This window comes from Gopherus flavomarginatus, chromosome 10 (genome assembly GCF_025201925.1).
Source record: "Gopherus flavomarginatus isolate rGopFla2 chromosome 10, rGopFla2.mat.asm, whole genome shotgun sequence".
Taxonomy (NCBI): Eukaryota; Metazoa; Chordata; order Testudines; family Testudinidae; genus Gopherus; species Gopherus flavomarginatus.
In genome coordinates this window covers 25,371,964-25,385,345 of record NC_066626.1, presented here as the reverse complement: position 1 = coordinate 25,385,345, position 13,382 = coordinate 25,371,964, and the positions used below count along the sequence as shown (strand labels likewise).

At 37.9% G+C, this 13,382-nt stretch overlaps 1 protein-coding gene and 1 pseudogene across 2 annotated transcripts in view; both read left to right on the top strand.

Moving 5' to 3' along the window:
• LOC127058980 (MOB-like protein phocein) overlaps positions 1 to 10,090 on the top strand; it is a 34,438-nt gene extending 24,348 nt beyond the window's left edge. For both annotated transcript variants that reach the window (XM_050969547.1, XM_050969545.1), the window contains 5 exons: positions 2,039 to 2,081; positions 2,361 to 2,447; positions 7,222 to 7,301; positions 8,310 to 8,421; positions 9,625 to 10,090. In XM_050969547.1, coding sequence (XP_050825504.1) covers positions 2,039 to 2,081; positions 2,361 to 2,447; positions 7,222 to 7,301; positions 8,310 to 8,421; positions 9,625 to 9,756 — 454 coding nt within the window. In that variant the 3' untranslated portion in view covers positions 9,757 to 10,090. The remainder of the gene's footprint in view (positions 1 to 2,038; positions 2,082 to 2,360; positions 2,448 to 7,221; positions 7,302 to 8,309; positions 8,422 to 9,624) is intronic.
• Positions 3,821 to 3,999, top strand: LOC127030544 (uncharacterized; annotated as a pseudogene).
• Positions 10,091 to 13,382: the final 3,292 nt, after the last annotated feature.

Here is a 13,382-nt window from a genome sequence, read left to right as displayed (position 1 = left end):
CTGACTCTTATAGACTCTAAATATTTTTGTTGACAACTGTTTTTTTTTTAAAAAAAAACAAAAAACCTACAAGAGCAAAACTTTGTACTATTAAACATTTTAGAATTATGTATTAGTAATAGATTTGTAGTCTTAACAATGGAATTTATTTGCTCCTTTTCTGATTACCAAGTTCATTGTTGTGAGGATTCCCTTAAATTCCCTTTTGCTTTTAAAAATTTGTGATGTCAACATACATGTGTTTAAAATAAGACAAACAAACTTCTAGAATTGGACTGCAAAGATTTATATCAGTGTGGACTGAAAGGACAGCCATGAGTTTCCATAGCATCTCCCCCCCTCAATCTCATTAACTCAGTGGTTCCCAACCTTTTCGTCTAGCGGGCACCAAAAGAAGGACCATGGCAGTGGTGGAGCATTTGCCGAAATGCTGCCGAGTTTCTGCGGCATTTCGGTGGCGACGCCTCTCGACATCGCCGGCAAGTGACATCATCGAGAGGCGTTGCCACCGAAATGCTGCAGAAATTCGGTGGCATTTCGGTGGATGCTCCACCGCCGGCCAGGACGTGAGCGCATTTAGATGCCCCCACGGGCACTGTGTTGGGGACCCCTGCATTAATTCCTTACTTTCACTTACTAAAATATGAATATTGTAATCATTAGATGCTCTCCAGAATAGCCTTTAGCTATGAGGCTGGTTTTTAACAAACTGTTAAGAAAATATTTTTTGTAGTAAACATTTTCTCCATTTTTATTTCAGTCACTATCAGAGAAATCGTGACAGTTTTTCTGGCCTTCTCTTTGTCTATTAGCTGTTACAATATATTAGTTAAGCTGGCTACCTAGATGCCTTTTATGTCTCCAAACTGTCCTTGTTACTGAAAGTGTTTTGTTTTATTATCGTACAGACTCAATATTCTGCTCACTGATATTTCCACCCTTGTTCTGCTTTGGTTTTTACATCACTTTGCTATGATTAGTGTTCTGGCATTCTGAAAAAAAATCAGTTTTTTTTCTTAGTTTGACTGTCTTGTCATTCCATCAACGTACATTTTCAAGGATAAGAATAGTTTCAAGTTAGTGCCTCCAAATGAGAGTTAGGCACCTAGGTTCTTTCAAAAATCCTACTAGGTACCTAAATACCTTGAAAAATGTGGCACTTGGGAACCTAAGTCCCAGTGACTTTTAATGAGACTTAAGCTCTTAAGTGCCTATAGTTCTTTTGAAAATGGGACTTAGGTGCCTAAGTTAGTCACTTCTGAAAATTTTACCCTGCTTCCTCCAAAGCATTAAATCTTCTCTAAACTGTCTGCTAGAGTGTGCCTGAGAGTGAGGCAATCAGCAGCTTTCACACACAGCCTCACTGCATTACACCTCAACTCAGGCTGGCTTAAAGAAAAGTACTCCTGGAGGTCTCAGTAGTCATCTCCTGAGCATTTGGGGATGGCACTAAAGCCACAGAATTGGACTTTCAGGGTATATAGCATAGATGGGTTTGGTCAGTTTGCACCTTATGATTTGTTTTTCTTCAGTGCATGTTTAAGGGATTTTACTATTTTTTTCTTAAACATGAATTGATATCAAAGGCAAATTTGTAAAATGTAGATTTTCCTAGGGGAGAAAATACTATATTCCTAGTCTCAGCTATCAGAATACTATTCAGTTTATCCTTTTTGACAAAGGAGAAAACTCAAATATAGTTGTATGAGTTCCTCTGAACGAATAATAAATTAAAGTTTTCTGATTTTTCTTTTTGTATTCCTTTTATCTTATGTCTCCTTTTATTTGTTTTCTTCCTTGTATATTCTACAGATATGTTCAAAGACTGTAAATTTGTCACAGGTGCTGAGATTATTTTAAACCATATTTTTTACATTTGATCTCATTCCTCTTCTGCTTTTTACACCCCAGAAGAGACCAATGTAATTTTTAAAAATGCTAGAGATGCATAAACCCATTAGTGTTTATGACAAGTTATTTGCTTTTAAATGTTTCCATTAGGGAAACTGTTTTAATAATGCTATATTTAAATTTCTAGACAATTCTGTCTCGAGCTCAATGGACTTGCTGTCAAGCTTCAGGTAACTCTTTTCTTGTTCTCTAATTTTTGTGTCAGAGACCAGGTTGTTTTTGTATTTTTAAATGTAATATTAGCTTACAAAGCTTTGCAAACTTTTAGTTCACATATTTTTAGCCACCATGACTTTAGGAACATAGTTTTAGGATTCCAGAAGACTTTAGTTGATCAAGTAGCTTTAAAATATTTTTCTGATTTTAAAGAATTGAGTTAAATTATTAATAATGATCAAATCTTGCTTTCTCTGTTTGGTATTTTATTAACTGAACAACTGTTTCAACAGAGTGAATGCCACCCAGATACATGCACTCAGATGACAGCAACTGAACAATGGATTTTTCTTTGTGCAGCCCATAAAACTCCTAAAGAGGTAAGGAGGGTATTTTTTGAAATATATCTGTGAAGGCTCATATTTTCTTCAGGGATCCATGCACAGAAGGGGCCATCTGTGCATATCTTGTCTTAGTCAAATGGAAGGGCTATGTGGAAATGCGACTTTCATAGCAGTACTCCCTGCTTGCTTCTCACATCTTTCATAGTGACTCATAGGAGGCTGAAGAGCAGGGAACCAGCTGCTTTCCGTAACAGTCTCATGCAGATCCCTACTTCCCCCTCACCTTTTGTGTGGGAGTCTGGAAGAGTAATATAGCTTTAATCTGTATTAAATTTTCTCTGGTCACCTCAGTAGTGGTTACTGAACAACAGAAAGGGATTTCTTTTTTAGCAGATAGAGTTGCTTTTCTCTGCGGTTTCATGGAGTTGGAAGGCTTCCTCTCTTTCTCCCCCTCCCCCAACCTCACTGTGGACTTTCAAGTCCCTTCTTCTGGTGACAACTTGCAGGGAATTCTGCAATGGGAACCTCTGCATCTTCAGCTCCTCTGACATCCTCCTGTGGCTTTCTCCTTGGGAAGGGCCATTCTGGCCCTTGGTTTTTGACCTTAGTTAGTTTTGTGCAAATTTTGGTAGTAAGATTGTAGACTGCTGACTAGTCTGACTTAATTTCTCTGTACTGGTGCATGAACAAGAGTCAGTAAAATTTGATGCATGCTCGTTAGGCCCTGGCGTACAGCTGTTCACACTACCACCATTATTACGTTGAGAGTTTTAGCAAAGAGATCAAAGACTAAGTAGCCATGGAGACTGCACTTTCTTCTCAGCCCTGGAGAAAGTTCCCTTTTAGGGGAGGGTTGAGGCACTCAGGTGGGATGGTTTGGGGATGCTTGCTGTGCCATTGCATTCGCTGCTGTACAGAGCAATAAAAATACCTGTTCCATAGCTAGAAGTTCAGCATATTTCACCAGAAATACACCTCTACCCCGATATAACGTGACTCAATATAATACGAATTTGGATATAACGCAGTAAAGCAGTGCTACGGGTGGGGTGGGGGTGGGGGTGGGGGTGGCGCTGTGCACTCCAGCGGATCAAAGCAAGTTCTATATAATGCGGTTTCACCTATAACACGGTAAGATTTTTTTGGCTCCCGAGGGCAGTGTTATATCGGGGTAGAGGTGTAACATGCACTTGGTGGGGGGAAAAAAAGGCTTAATAAGCACATGATGACACCTTCCCTTTGAAGTAAGTGAAGAAAGAAGTTTGGGGGAGGTGGGAAACAAACTTTCTCAAACAGAAATGGAATTGGAAGTGAATATACAAAATCAGAAAAAGGAACCATCCCGAATCTTGGTTAGTGTTTTTAGCAGAGGTAGGGTTCCATATTTTGTTTTCCTTTCCTCACTGAAACTGACTTCTCTGCTCTTTAGAGCTCAGATCAACTGTAGTACCTGTTCTTATCAGTTTTTAATATCTGATATTTCCTGTATTTGAGGCCTGTGTATTAAATTGATTTTTGAAAGAGGGGGTTGGAGTAGGAACTTGCTCTGTCCACCTCATGCATTGGCTGGCATTGCAGTGTTCTTAATAATTAGAAAGTAGTTAAGTGGCCAGGCTAAAACTGAATGAAATGTTACATGAGTTTACGTCTTATTTTCTACGTCCTCAAGCTAACCGTGTTTGTCATCTAAAATTCAGTACAGAATAATTGAGGTATTAATGAAAGGAGAAGGGAAATTGATATTTTGCTACTCCTTCATGGGTGTGTTGATATGTTTCACATGTCCAGACTAGTGTATTAGTGTGGAATACTTGTCACTCAGTCAATGAGATCTATCTTTAACTCTGCATGATTAAAACAGTTAAGTATAGGGATTTTATATTTTCCATGGCTTGGTCTGCTACAGCACAGACCAAGGGCTGGTTCCTTCTAGTATGTTGACAGGCACAATGATGACCAGTCACCGCCATGATTTTCACACCCTCCTGCTCTTTCTCCGCTTTTCCAGTTTGTCCTGCCTCATTCTGAACATAAGAACGGCCGTACTAGGTCAGACCAAAGGTCCATCTAGCCCAGTATCCTGTCTACGGATAGTGGCCAATGCCAGGTGCCCCAGAGGAAGTGAACCTAACAGGCAATGATCAAGTGATCTCTCTCCTGCCATCCATCTCCATTCTCTGACAAACAGAGGCTAGGGACACCCTTCCTTACCCATCCTGGCTAATAGCCATTTATGGACTTAACCACCATGAAATTATCCAGTTCTCTTTTAAATGCTGTTATAGTCCTAGTCTTCACAACCTCCTCAGGTAAGGAGTTCCACAAGTTGTCTGTGCGCTGCGTGAAGAAGAACTTCCTTTTATTTGTTTTAAACCTGCTGCCTATTAATTTCATTTGGTGACCCTTAGTTCTTGTATTTTGGGAATAAGTAAATAACTTTTCCTTATCCACTTTCTCCGCATCACTCATGATTTTATATACCTCTATCATATCCCCCCTTAGTCTCTTTTCCAAGCTGAAGAGTCCTAGCCTCTTTAATATTTCCTCATATGGGACCCTCTCCAAACCCCTAATCATTTTAGTTGCCCTTTTCTGAACCTTTTCTAGTGCCAGTATATCTTTTTTGAGATGAGGAGACCACATCTGTACGCGATGTGGGCGTAATATCGATTTATGTAAGGGCAATAATATATTCTCAGTCTTATTCTCTATCCCCCTTTTCAATGATTCCTAACATCCTGTTTGCTTTTTTGACCGACTCTGCACACTGCATGGACATCTTCAGAGAACTATCCATGATGACTCCAAGATCTTTTTCCTGACTCGTTGTAGCTAAATTAGCCCCCATCATATTGTGTATATATAGTTGGGGTTATTTTTTCCAATGTGCATTACTTTACATTTATCCACATTAAATTTCATTTGCCATTTTGTTGCCCAATCACTTAGTTTTCTGAGATCTTTTTGAAGTTCTTCACAGGCTGCTTTGATCTTAACTATCTTGAGCAGTTTAATCTCATCTGCAGACTTTGCCACCTCACTGTTTACCCCTTTCTCCAGATCATTTATGAATAAGTTGAATAGGATTGGTCTGAGGACTGACCCTTGGGGAACACCACTAGTTACCCCTCTCCATTCTGAGAATTTACCATTAATTCCTACCCTTTGTTCCCTGTCTTTTAACTAGTTCTCAATCCATGAAAGGACCTTCCCTTTTATCCCATGACAGCTTAATTTACATAAGAGCCTTTGGCGAGGAACCTTGTCAAAGGCTTTCTGGAAATCTAAGTACAATGTGTCTACTGGATCCCCCTTGTCCACATGTTTGTTGACCCCTTCAAAGAACTCTAATAGATTAGTAGGACACGATTTCCCTTTACAGAAACCATGTTGACTGTTGCTCAAGTTTGTTTTTCTATGTGTCTGACAATTTTATTCTTAACTATTGTTTCGACTAATTTGCCCAATACCGATGTTAGACTTACTGGTCTTTAATTGCCGGGATCACCTCTAGATCCCTTTTTAAATATTGGCGTTACATTAGCTAACTTCCAGTCATTGGGTACAGAAGCCAGTTTAAAGGACAGGTTTCAAACCTTAGTTACTAGTTTTGCAACTTCACGTTTGAGTTCTTTCAGAACTCTTGGGTGAATGCCATCTGGTCCCGGTGACTTGTTAATGTTGAGTTTATCAATTAATTCCAAAACCACCTCTAGTGGCACTTCAATCTGTGACAGTTCCTCAGATTTGTCACCTACAAAAGCCAGCTCAGGTTGGGAATCTCCCTAACATCCTCAGCTGTGAAGACTGAAGCAACGAATCCATTTAGTTTCTCTGCAATGACTTTATCGTCTTTAAGAGCTCCTTTCGTATTTTAATCATCCAGGGGCCCCACTGGCTGTTTAGCGGGCTTCCTGCTTCTGATGTACTTAAAAAACATTTTGTTATTACCTTTGGAGTTTTTGGCTAGCCATTCTTCAAACTCCTCTTTGGCTTTTCTTATTACACTCTTGCACTTAATTTAGCAGTGTTTATGCTCCTTTGCCTCACTAGGATTTGACTTCTACTTTTTAAGGGAAGTCTTATCATCTCTCACTGCTTCTTTTACATGGTTGTTAAGCCACGGTGGCTCTTTTTTAGTTCTTTTACTGTGTTTCTTAATTTAGGGTATACATTGAAGTTGGGCCTCTATTATGGTGTATTTAAAAAGCGCCCATGCAGCTTGCAGGGATTTCACTTTAGTCACTGTACCTTTTAACTTCTTCTGTTTAACTAACCCCTTCATTTTTGCATAGTTTCCCCTTTTGAAATTAAATGCCACAGTATTGGACTGTTGAGATGTTCTTCCCACCACAGGGATGTTGAATGCTATTGTATTATGGTCATTATTTCCAAGCGGTCCTGTTATAGTTATAGTCCATGGTCTGCCCTCATGACTGAGCCATGGAAGCCAAACTAACTTGTAGATGGTGGGATGAACTTTTTTTTTGGCAGTGGTCTTCCATTATAGAACTTCTGTCATGTCAGTTGCTAAAGAGAGACTTAATTAGAACATCTACTCCTGTGCATATGCCCGATTGCCAATACAACGAATCTCCTGAAATAATGCAATCAGGGGTACTTGGAGCTATAATTAAAATAACATGGGAGACAGAGACAGCCATTTTGAATTCCAGAAGTTTTACAGAGTTTTTGTAAGGGTTTGAGTAAACTTCCCCCAGATGAGAGCTATGTGATGTATCAGACAATTCTGTGTGAAATACTGTGTGATGCAGTTTCATATCTGTTTTCCCCCCTAATATTTTTTTAGTGTCCTGCTATAGACTACACCAGGCACACGCTTGATGGAGCTGCATGTCTTCTGAATAGCAATAAATATTTCCCCAGCAGGTAAAACTCTTAGAAGCATTATCTTTAACTTGCTTTTTTTTGTGGGGGGGGGGGGAGCAGGGGAGCAGATTTACATTCAGAAAATCTTGTTCATAGGTGGAACAAATCTGAAACAGTGTTTGGTAACGCAAATTGTTTTTCATGTATCTAACAGAATAAATTAGTGTATTGTTCATATGTAGTATTACAGAATATGATTAAAAATACTAAATGTGGTAGCATGTCCACAATTACTGTTGTTGTTAATATATGGGAAGAGGTCCTGCTTTTAATGCTGTTCTGCCACCAGCTTGTTAGAGGTAAAACAGAGGGGTTTAAGGGACTATATTACCAATCCAACTTAATCAAGTTGGGTTTTCCAGTGTGGTCTAGGTCTCCTCCAGTGGTGAAAATCCCACCTCAAAGGAGGGAAGGGGTTGTGGTGGCTCAAATTAGTGCTAGACCTGCTGTGCTGGGAAACCCACACCAAACTAGTGCAGTCCCAAAAGTGGACATCACTGACTGCAAAGAGGCCTAGCTAAGGACATGCACCGATTCAGTTTCTCAGGTAGTCTCCATGCCAATTTGTGGAACCCTGGATGGAAAAGTAAAAGCTGAGTTTTCTGGGGAGGAGCTCCATGGAGCACAGTGGTCCTGTTAGGGAAGGAGTGTGCAGTTTGCATCCCTCTGTGCTAGAAATGGGGAATCTAGCCCCTTTCAGATTAATTTTAAAAACTGTCTATATGTGGGAAGAAGCCAGTGTTTTCTGCAATCAAAATATGAAGTTTTAAATGTGCAGAATGAGCCAACTTAATATTTTTACTAAATTCTTTCAAGAATAATGATTACAGAATTCAAATGTTATTAGTCATCTACAAAACCTAACTTTTGGAATTTCATGTGGGATCAATTCATCCAGTATAAACAACTAAAACTAAATACACAGGCACACGTGCATGTTTTATATCTGTATTCAACTTGTAGATTTGTAAAACTGAGTACTGTATAACATTTGACTTATGCTTACAGGGTTAGCATAAAGGAATCCTCTGTAGCCAAACTAGGATCAGTGTGCCGTAGGATTTACAGAATATTTTCCCATGCGTATTTTCATCATCGGCAGATATTTGATGAATATGAAGTAAGTAACTGAGTTCTTTGCATTTACTTTCATTAGTGCATTTACTAAAGTGATGCCAAGCATTGTTCTTCTGCAGTTGTTACATATTTTCTTCTCTTAACACTTTCACTACACAGACCTCCTTAGCAAGCAAGTACAGTTCATAATAGATTACAAGTATGTGAGAATTGTGTGAAGTTTCATGTGAATGACTTTGGTCTTCAAACTAAGCAATTTCATGTGTGCTTTTTCAATCCTGTTTATTATAGTTCTTCTCAATTGGGTAGAAGTTCACTATATAGAAGCAGAAAGCTTTACAAGAACTTTAATACCATCAGTTCAATGACCCTTGTTATGAAAATTGCTTGCCTTTGAGTGTTACAGGAAACCCTTAGGATTATTATCATTGAAAGTAGAGAAATATTTTTTCAGTTTACTTGATGGGTTTGACAGCACTTTTGTGTACAGTCAGTTACTTGATTGTGTATATCTTTCACACAGTAGTGGAGGAAACATTTTAACAGTTGGGAAGTGTGATGGTAAAGCCACAGAATCAACAGGGGACTCGGGCATGTGTATTACCTGGAACTATTTTATTTTTTTTAACTGACTAAATTTGAGGTCAGGAAGGGGCTTAGAGGTGTGAATGGCAGTAAAAACAAGGGTAAGGACTAGTATGGGGAGGAGCACAGTGAGTAAACATACTACTGGAGCCTGTGGACTGTAGTAGCAGCTAAAGACTGACTCAGCTTACTATTTGTTTAGTTGTGGGTGTGTGTGTGTGTGGAGGGGGAGGGATTTAATTACCACAGGTGCCTATATACAGCTTTCGTTAGGGCTTTGCATAGTGGACCAGGATTTAGTTGACACAGAATTGCTTATCTGATTTCATGCTTGGTATAGTGGGACTTGAATACATTCCTATTCAGGTGCTTTAACATTGAGTTATGAAAATAAAGATTAAATAGGTGCTTGTGTCCACTCTTATGAATATAAAAGGGGGAAATAAAACTATTTTACTAATGGATTCCTTGTGGTGGTGGTATTTAGATGTAAACCACACAATGTTCCTAAAAGTTACAATACCAAGGGGACAATTTATTTATGCTCCAGGATTTTTATGAGATATTTCCCACAATTCACTTTCAAATATTCCCTTCTCATATATGTCATAATGCATTTTATTTTACATTGGAATTTAAATATTTTTTTTTCCATCCTCAGAATGAAACCTTTTTGTGTCACCGGTTCACTAAATTTGTGATGAAATATAATTTGATGTCCAAGGATAACCTGATTGTACCAATTTTGGAAGAGGAGGTGCAGAATTCAGTGTCTGGGGAAAGTGAGGCATGATGGGAATTGTGGTACAGAAAGCAACTGTACTAAACACACAATTGACATTATGTACTGTATATATCATTTTAGACACTTCAATCATGTATCCTTATTATAGCTTTGTTTAGTATACTTTTGTATGCTGTGTGCATTGCCTTTTAATATGGGAAATACTTTAAGTTATTCATGAACTGTATATTCATCAATGTGGCACTCCATGGTTTTTAAATAAAATTAGTATTATCTGTTTATAATACCTGTTAATAAAAGAATAACAGTTGTGTAAAATTGCTGCTAAACAATCATTGGATCACAGTCCTCAAATGTGTCTGATTAAAAAAGATAAGTGAGACTAAGGTTTCACACAAGCCATTTTCTAATGAAATAGCAATGTTAGCCTTAGTTCTGAGTTTAATACATACCTTAAATTTAGAATCCTGCAGGAAAGTCCTTGTAATGTAGCTATTCCTAATTTTAGCTCTTACTTTTTTTAAAAACTCATTTGTTTCTAAGTTTTACTTCTGCTTTTGGGCGTGCGTATATAGTATTAACTATTCTTGTATGTGTATATCCAAATATTAAACACAACTACAGTATTAGTAATACCAAAAGGATAACTTTACTATGCTACCAAAAGTATATTTTTGATCTATACGAGAGACAGTTGTGTACTTTCTGGACTTGTCTTTCTGTAACAGTGGAGGCCTGTATACATCATGGAAGTGATGTGTTGAGCTTAAGGCAAGGAAAGATTATTTTTTTTCTTATGAAAATCCTCCACTTTGATTCCTCCCATGAATTCTCAAAAGAATAGCAGTGGCTGAAAATAATCTTTCCTCTTGGCTATAGTAAGGTACTTAGTGGTTTTATACCTGTGCATATCTATAGTAACTGCTTACAGATTATACCTCAGTGTTCATATTACACTACAGAACAATGTACTAGCATAGTCTTGTTTTATTGTCTTAGCAAAAAAATTGAACACTAGCCTTGCAATACTTTTGATTCATGTTGAGAGTATGATTAACAATGTGCTTTCATCCATTCACCTGGATTGTATCCACTCTGAGATGAAATACATCCATAGCTGGAGTTGTTGCAGATTTGCAATAACTCACAAGTTCCATGAGTGCTGCTTAATGGTGTTGAACTGTCCAGAATTTGATTAGAATTAAATGTTTTAAAGATTATTCTAGCAGACTTACTGTTAATGGTGTACATAAATGAAGAGAGTCTAAAAGCACTAGCAGTGTTCTTATATTAAATGGATCTTGCCTAGATAAAGTAAGTTTTTTGTGGCTTCTTCACACAGTAGAGACTTATGTTGTCAGGGGCCTGTTCATGTATTGAAACAGGTTAAGGTGTTGGGCTTAGTGGACCAAGCCATTTTTCTAAACTATACTTCCTCTTGAAAGTATATACCTGGGAATGAGAGAGAATTTATTTTTAAATAGTAATTTCTTCAAAATATACTGAGCATGCCTTAAGTAGTTAAATACAAAATATTACAAGTCAAGTATACCCAAAGCAATTGTACTATTTGGATATAAAGGGAATTTAAACAATGAGAACATGGAGAGATAAAGGTCTTAAATTGCTTCTACAGTGCTGCCTTCTTGGGCAGATATTTTTGTGTGTGTTTTTAATTTTTAAAATTGGTTTTAATGGTCAGCAGGGTCACTGCATCAGATGCAGTCTTAGTAACTAGCTTTAGCCATTGTGTTTGCACACTTGAGGTTTATCTTATACAGGTCAGATGACTTGATTTGGTATCTTGAAATTTGTCCTGAGGGTAGAGGATTACACTTTGGAGGTAATAAGATGTATTTAGCTTTGTAACAATCTGCTGTTGCAAAAAAGACCCTAGTACATTTCTGTTGTACAGCCACTTTGACAAACTTATATTGGCCTGAGATAGGCAAAAAGCTGGTGCTCTTCACTACTAAACATTTTTTGTAAAATTGAAGATAGTGGAGTGGTGCTCAGAACTTCATTAAAACCTCAGACTTCTCTCTTCCCCTTCTCTCATGCTTTGAGTTCTAGTAAGAGCCTCCAGAATGGTTAATCTTGTTTGTTCTCATTCACATAATTAATATTATGTCATACTATAAAGCTGACTCACTAATATCTACGCAGACTATAAAAGGCCTCACTGAAACACTGCTTATATTTTCCTTGCTACTGTTTGTGAGTACTCTGATAGTGTACATACACGAGCCAGAAACTTCAGTTTGCTTAAGCAAACCATTGACTTGTTTAGTAAATATTTTAATGGTTTCACTTACGAATTTACATTCTACATAATAGGGAAATTGGTCTACATTTATCTTTTTGAAATAAGTTTTAAAACCAAGAGGCTAAAATTAAAAAAGTCTTTTTACATACCAATATATTTTGCTACTTGGTTCTCATTTTTTTTTCTTCCGAGAATGCAGATAACTGGACACTTCATGCTGTCTAGACTAAGTTCTGTGCTCTCTCAACTCTGGATACAAAACATGTTTTGAGGTCAAATAATATTTCTTGTTTAAGAATGTAGAAATGTTGTGATTTATTCACAAATCTGTTACTGTTCCCAGAGGCTGGAGCTAGAATTTGCATATATGCCCTGTCTTGCTTCAGTCAAGAGCTAAATCATTCTAGAATACAAAGAAGGTTAAGAAAATTCCTTTCATAGACCTCCCTAGGCATTATTAATACAAACACCTAAGTAAGTGGCCTAATTATGAGCAAAGGACAGTTTTCATTGTTTTTCCCTGAATGATCTGGTTCTCTTCTGATTCATGGTTTGATTTGTATTACTTAGCCACAGTAATTCTGCTAGTCAACATTAAACAGATATGATGAGATTTTAATTCAAAATGTCATGCCAATTGTTTGCTTGGACAAAGCAAATCAGTACTGAAAATGAAAATTCCAACTACCTTTCCATTCTGTGGACTAAGCAGCTGGGAATTATTAAACAGTAACCTGACTCCTCTTTGCTCAGAAGACTCACTCACTCATGCCAGTCACCCCAATCGGGGTATGGGCGGCCAACCACAGATCTCCAGAGTCCTCTATCCTGGGCCATTTGCTCTAGCTGGTTCCAGGTATAGCCCATTTTTTTGCCTCATGGCTTTTACCACCCAGCGTCATGCATCTTCAAGTTGAAGACAGTTCTTTTTCCAGGGTAAAAGTCTCTGTTGTCTCTATTGTTGGCGTTTCTGTAGCAGGTTGATTTTTTTACGAGGTGGAGTTGCTAGCCCCACGCCCAACCCTCCTCCTTTATCCTGACTTGGGACGGGCAGATGGCCCCAAAGGACCTCTCTGGAGGAGTTTTGCTCAGAAGAGCAAATGTATTAAATATAAATAAAATGTAAATAGTGTTGACAGAGAGAGTTTAGAAATCTAACCCAACTCCTGCTTTGCTTTATGCATCATAAATTGTTAAAGGGAAAAATATAAGAGATTTAATCTCCTCCTGAGTGGTATAAACTACTGTGGTCTAAGTAAGCCAAAACTTTGTCAGTTTTAGCCAAAGGTAATTAAGAAAAACTGATAGCTGAATTGGTGTAGTCGCTTCTAACACTAAGAAACTCCCAGTCACAAATACAAAAAGGACCTCAACTTTATAAAGACACAACCAGATTTTTAGTGGCTTA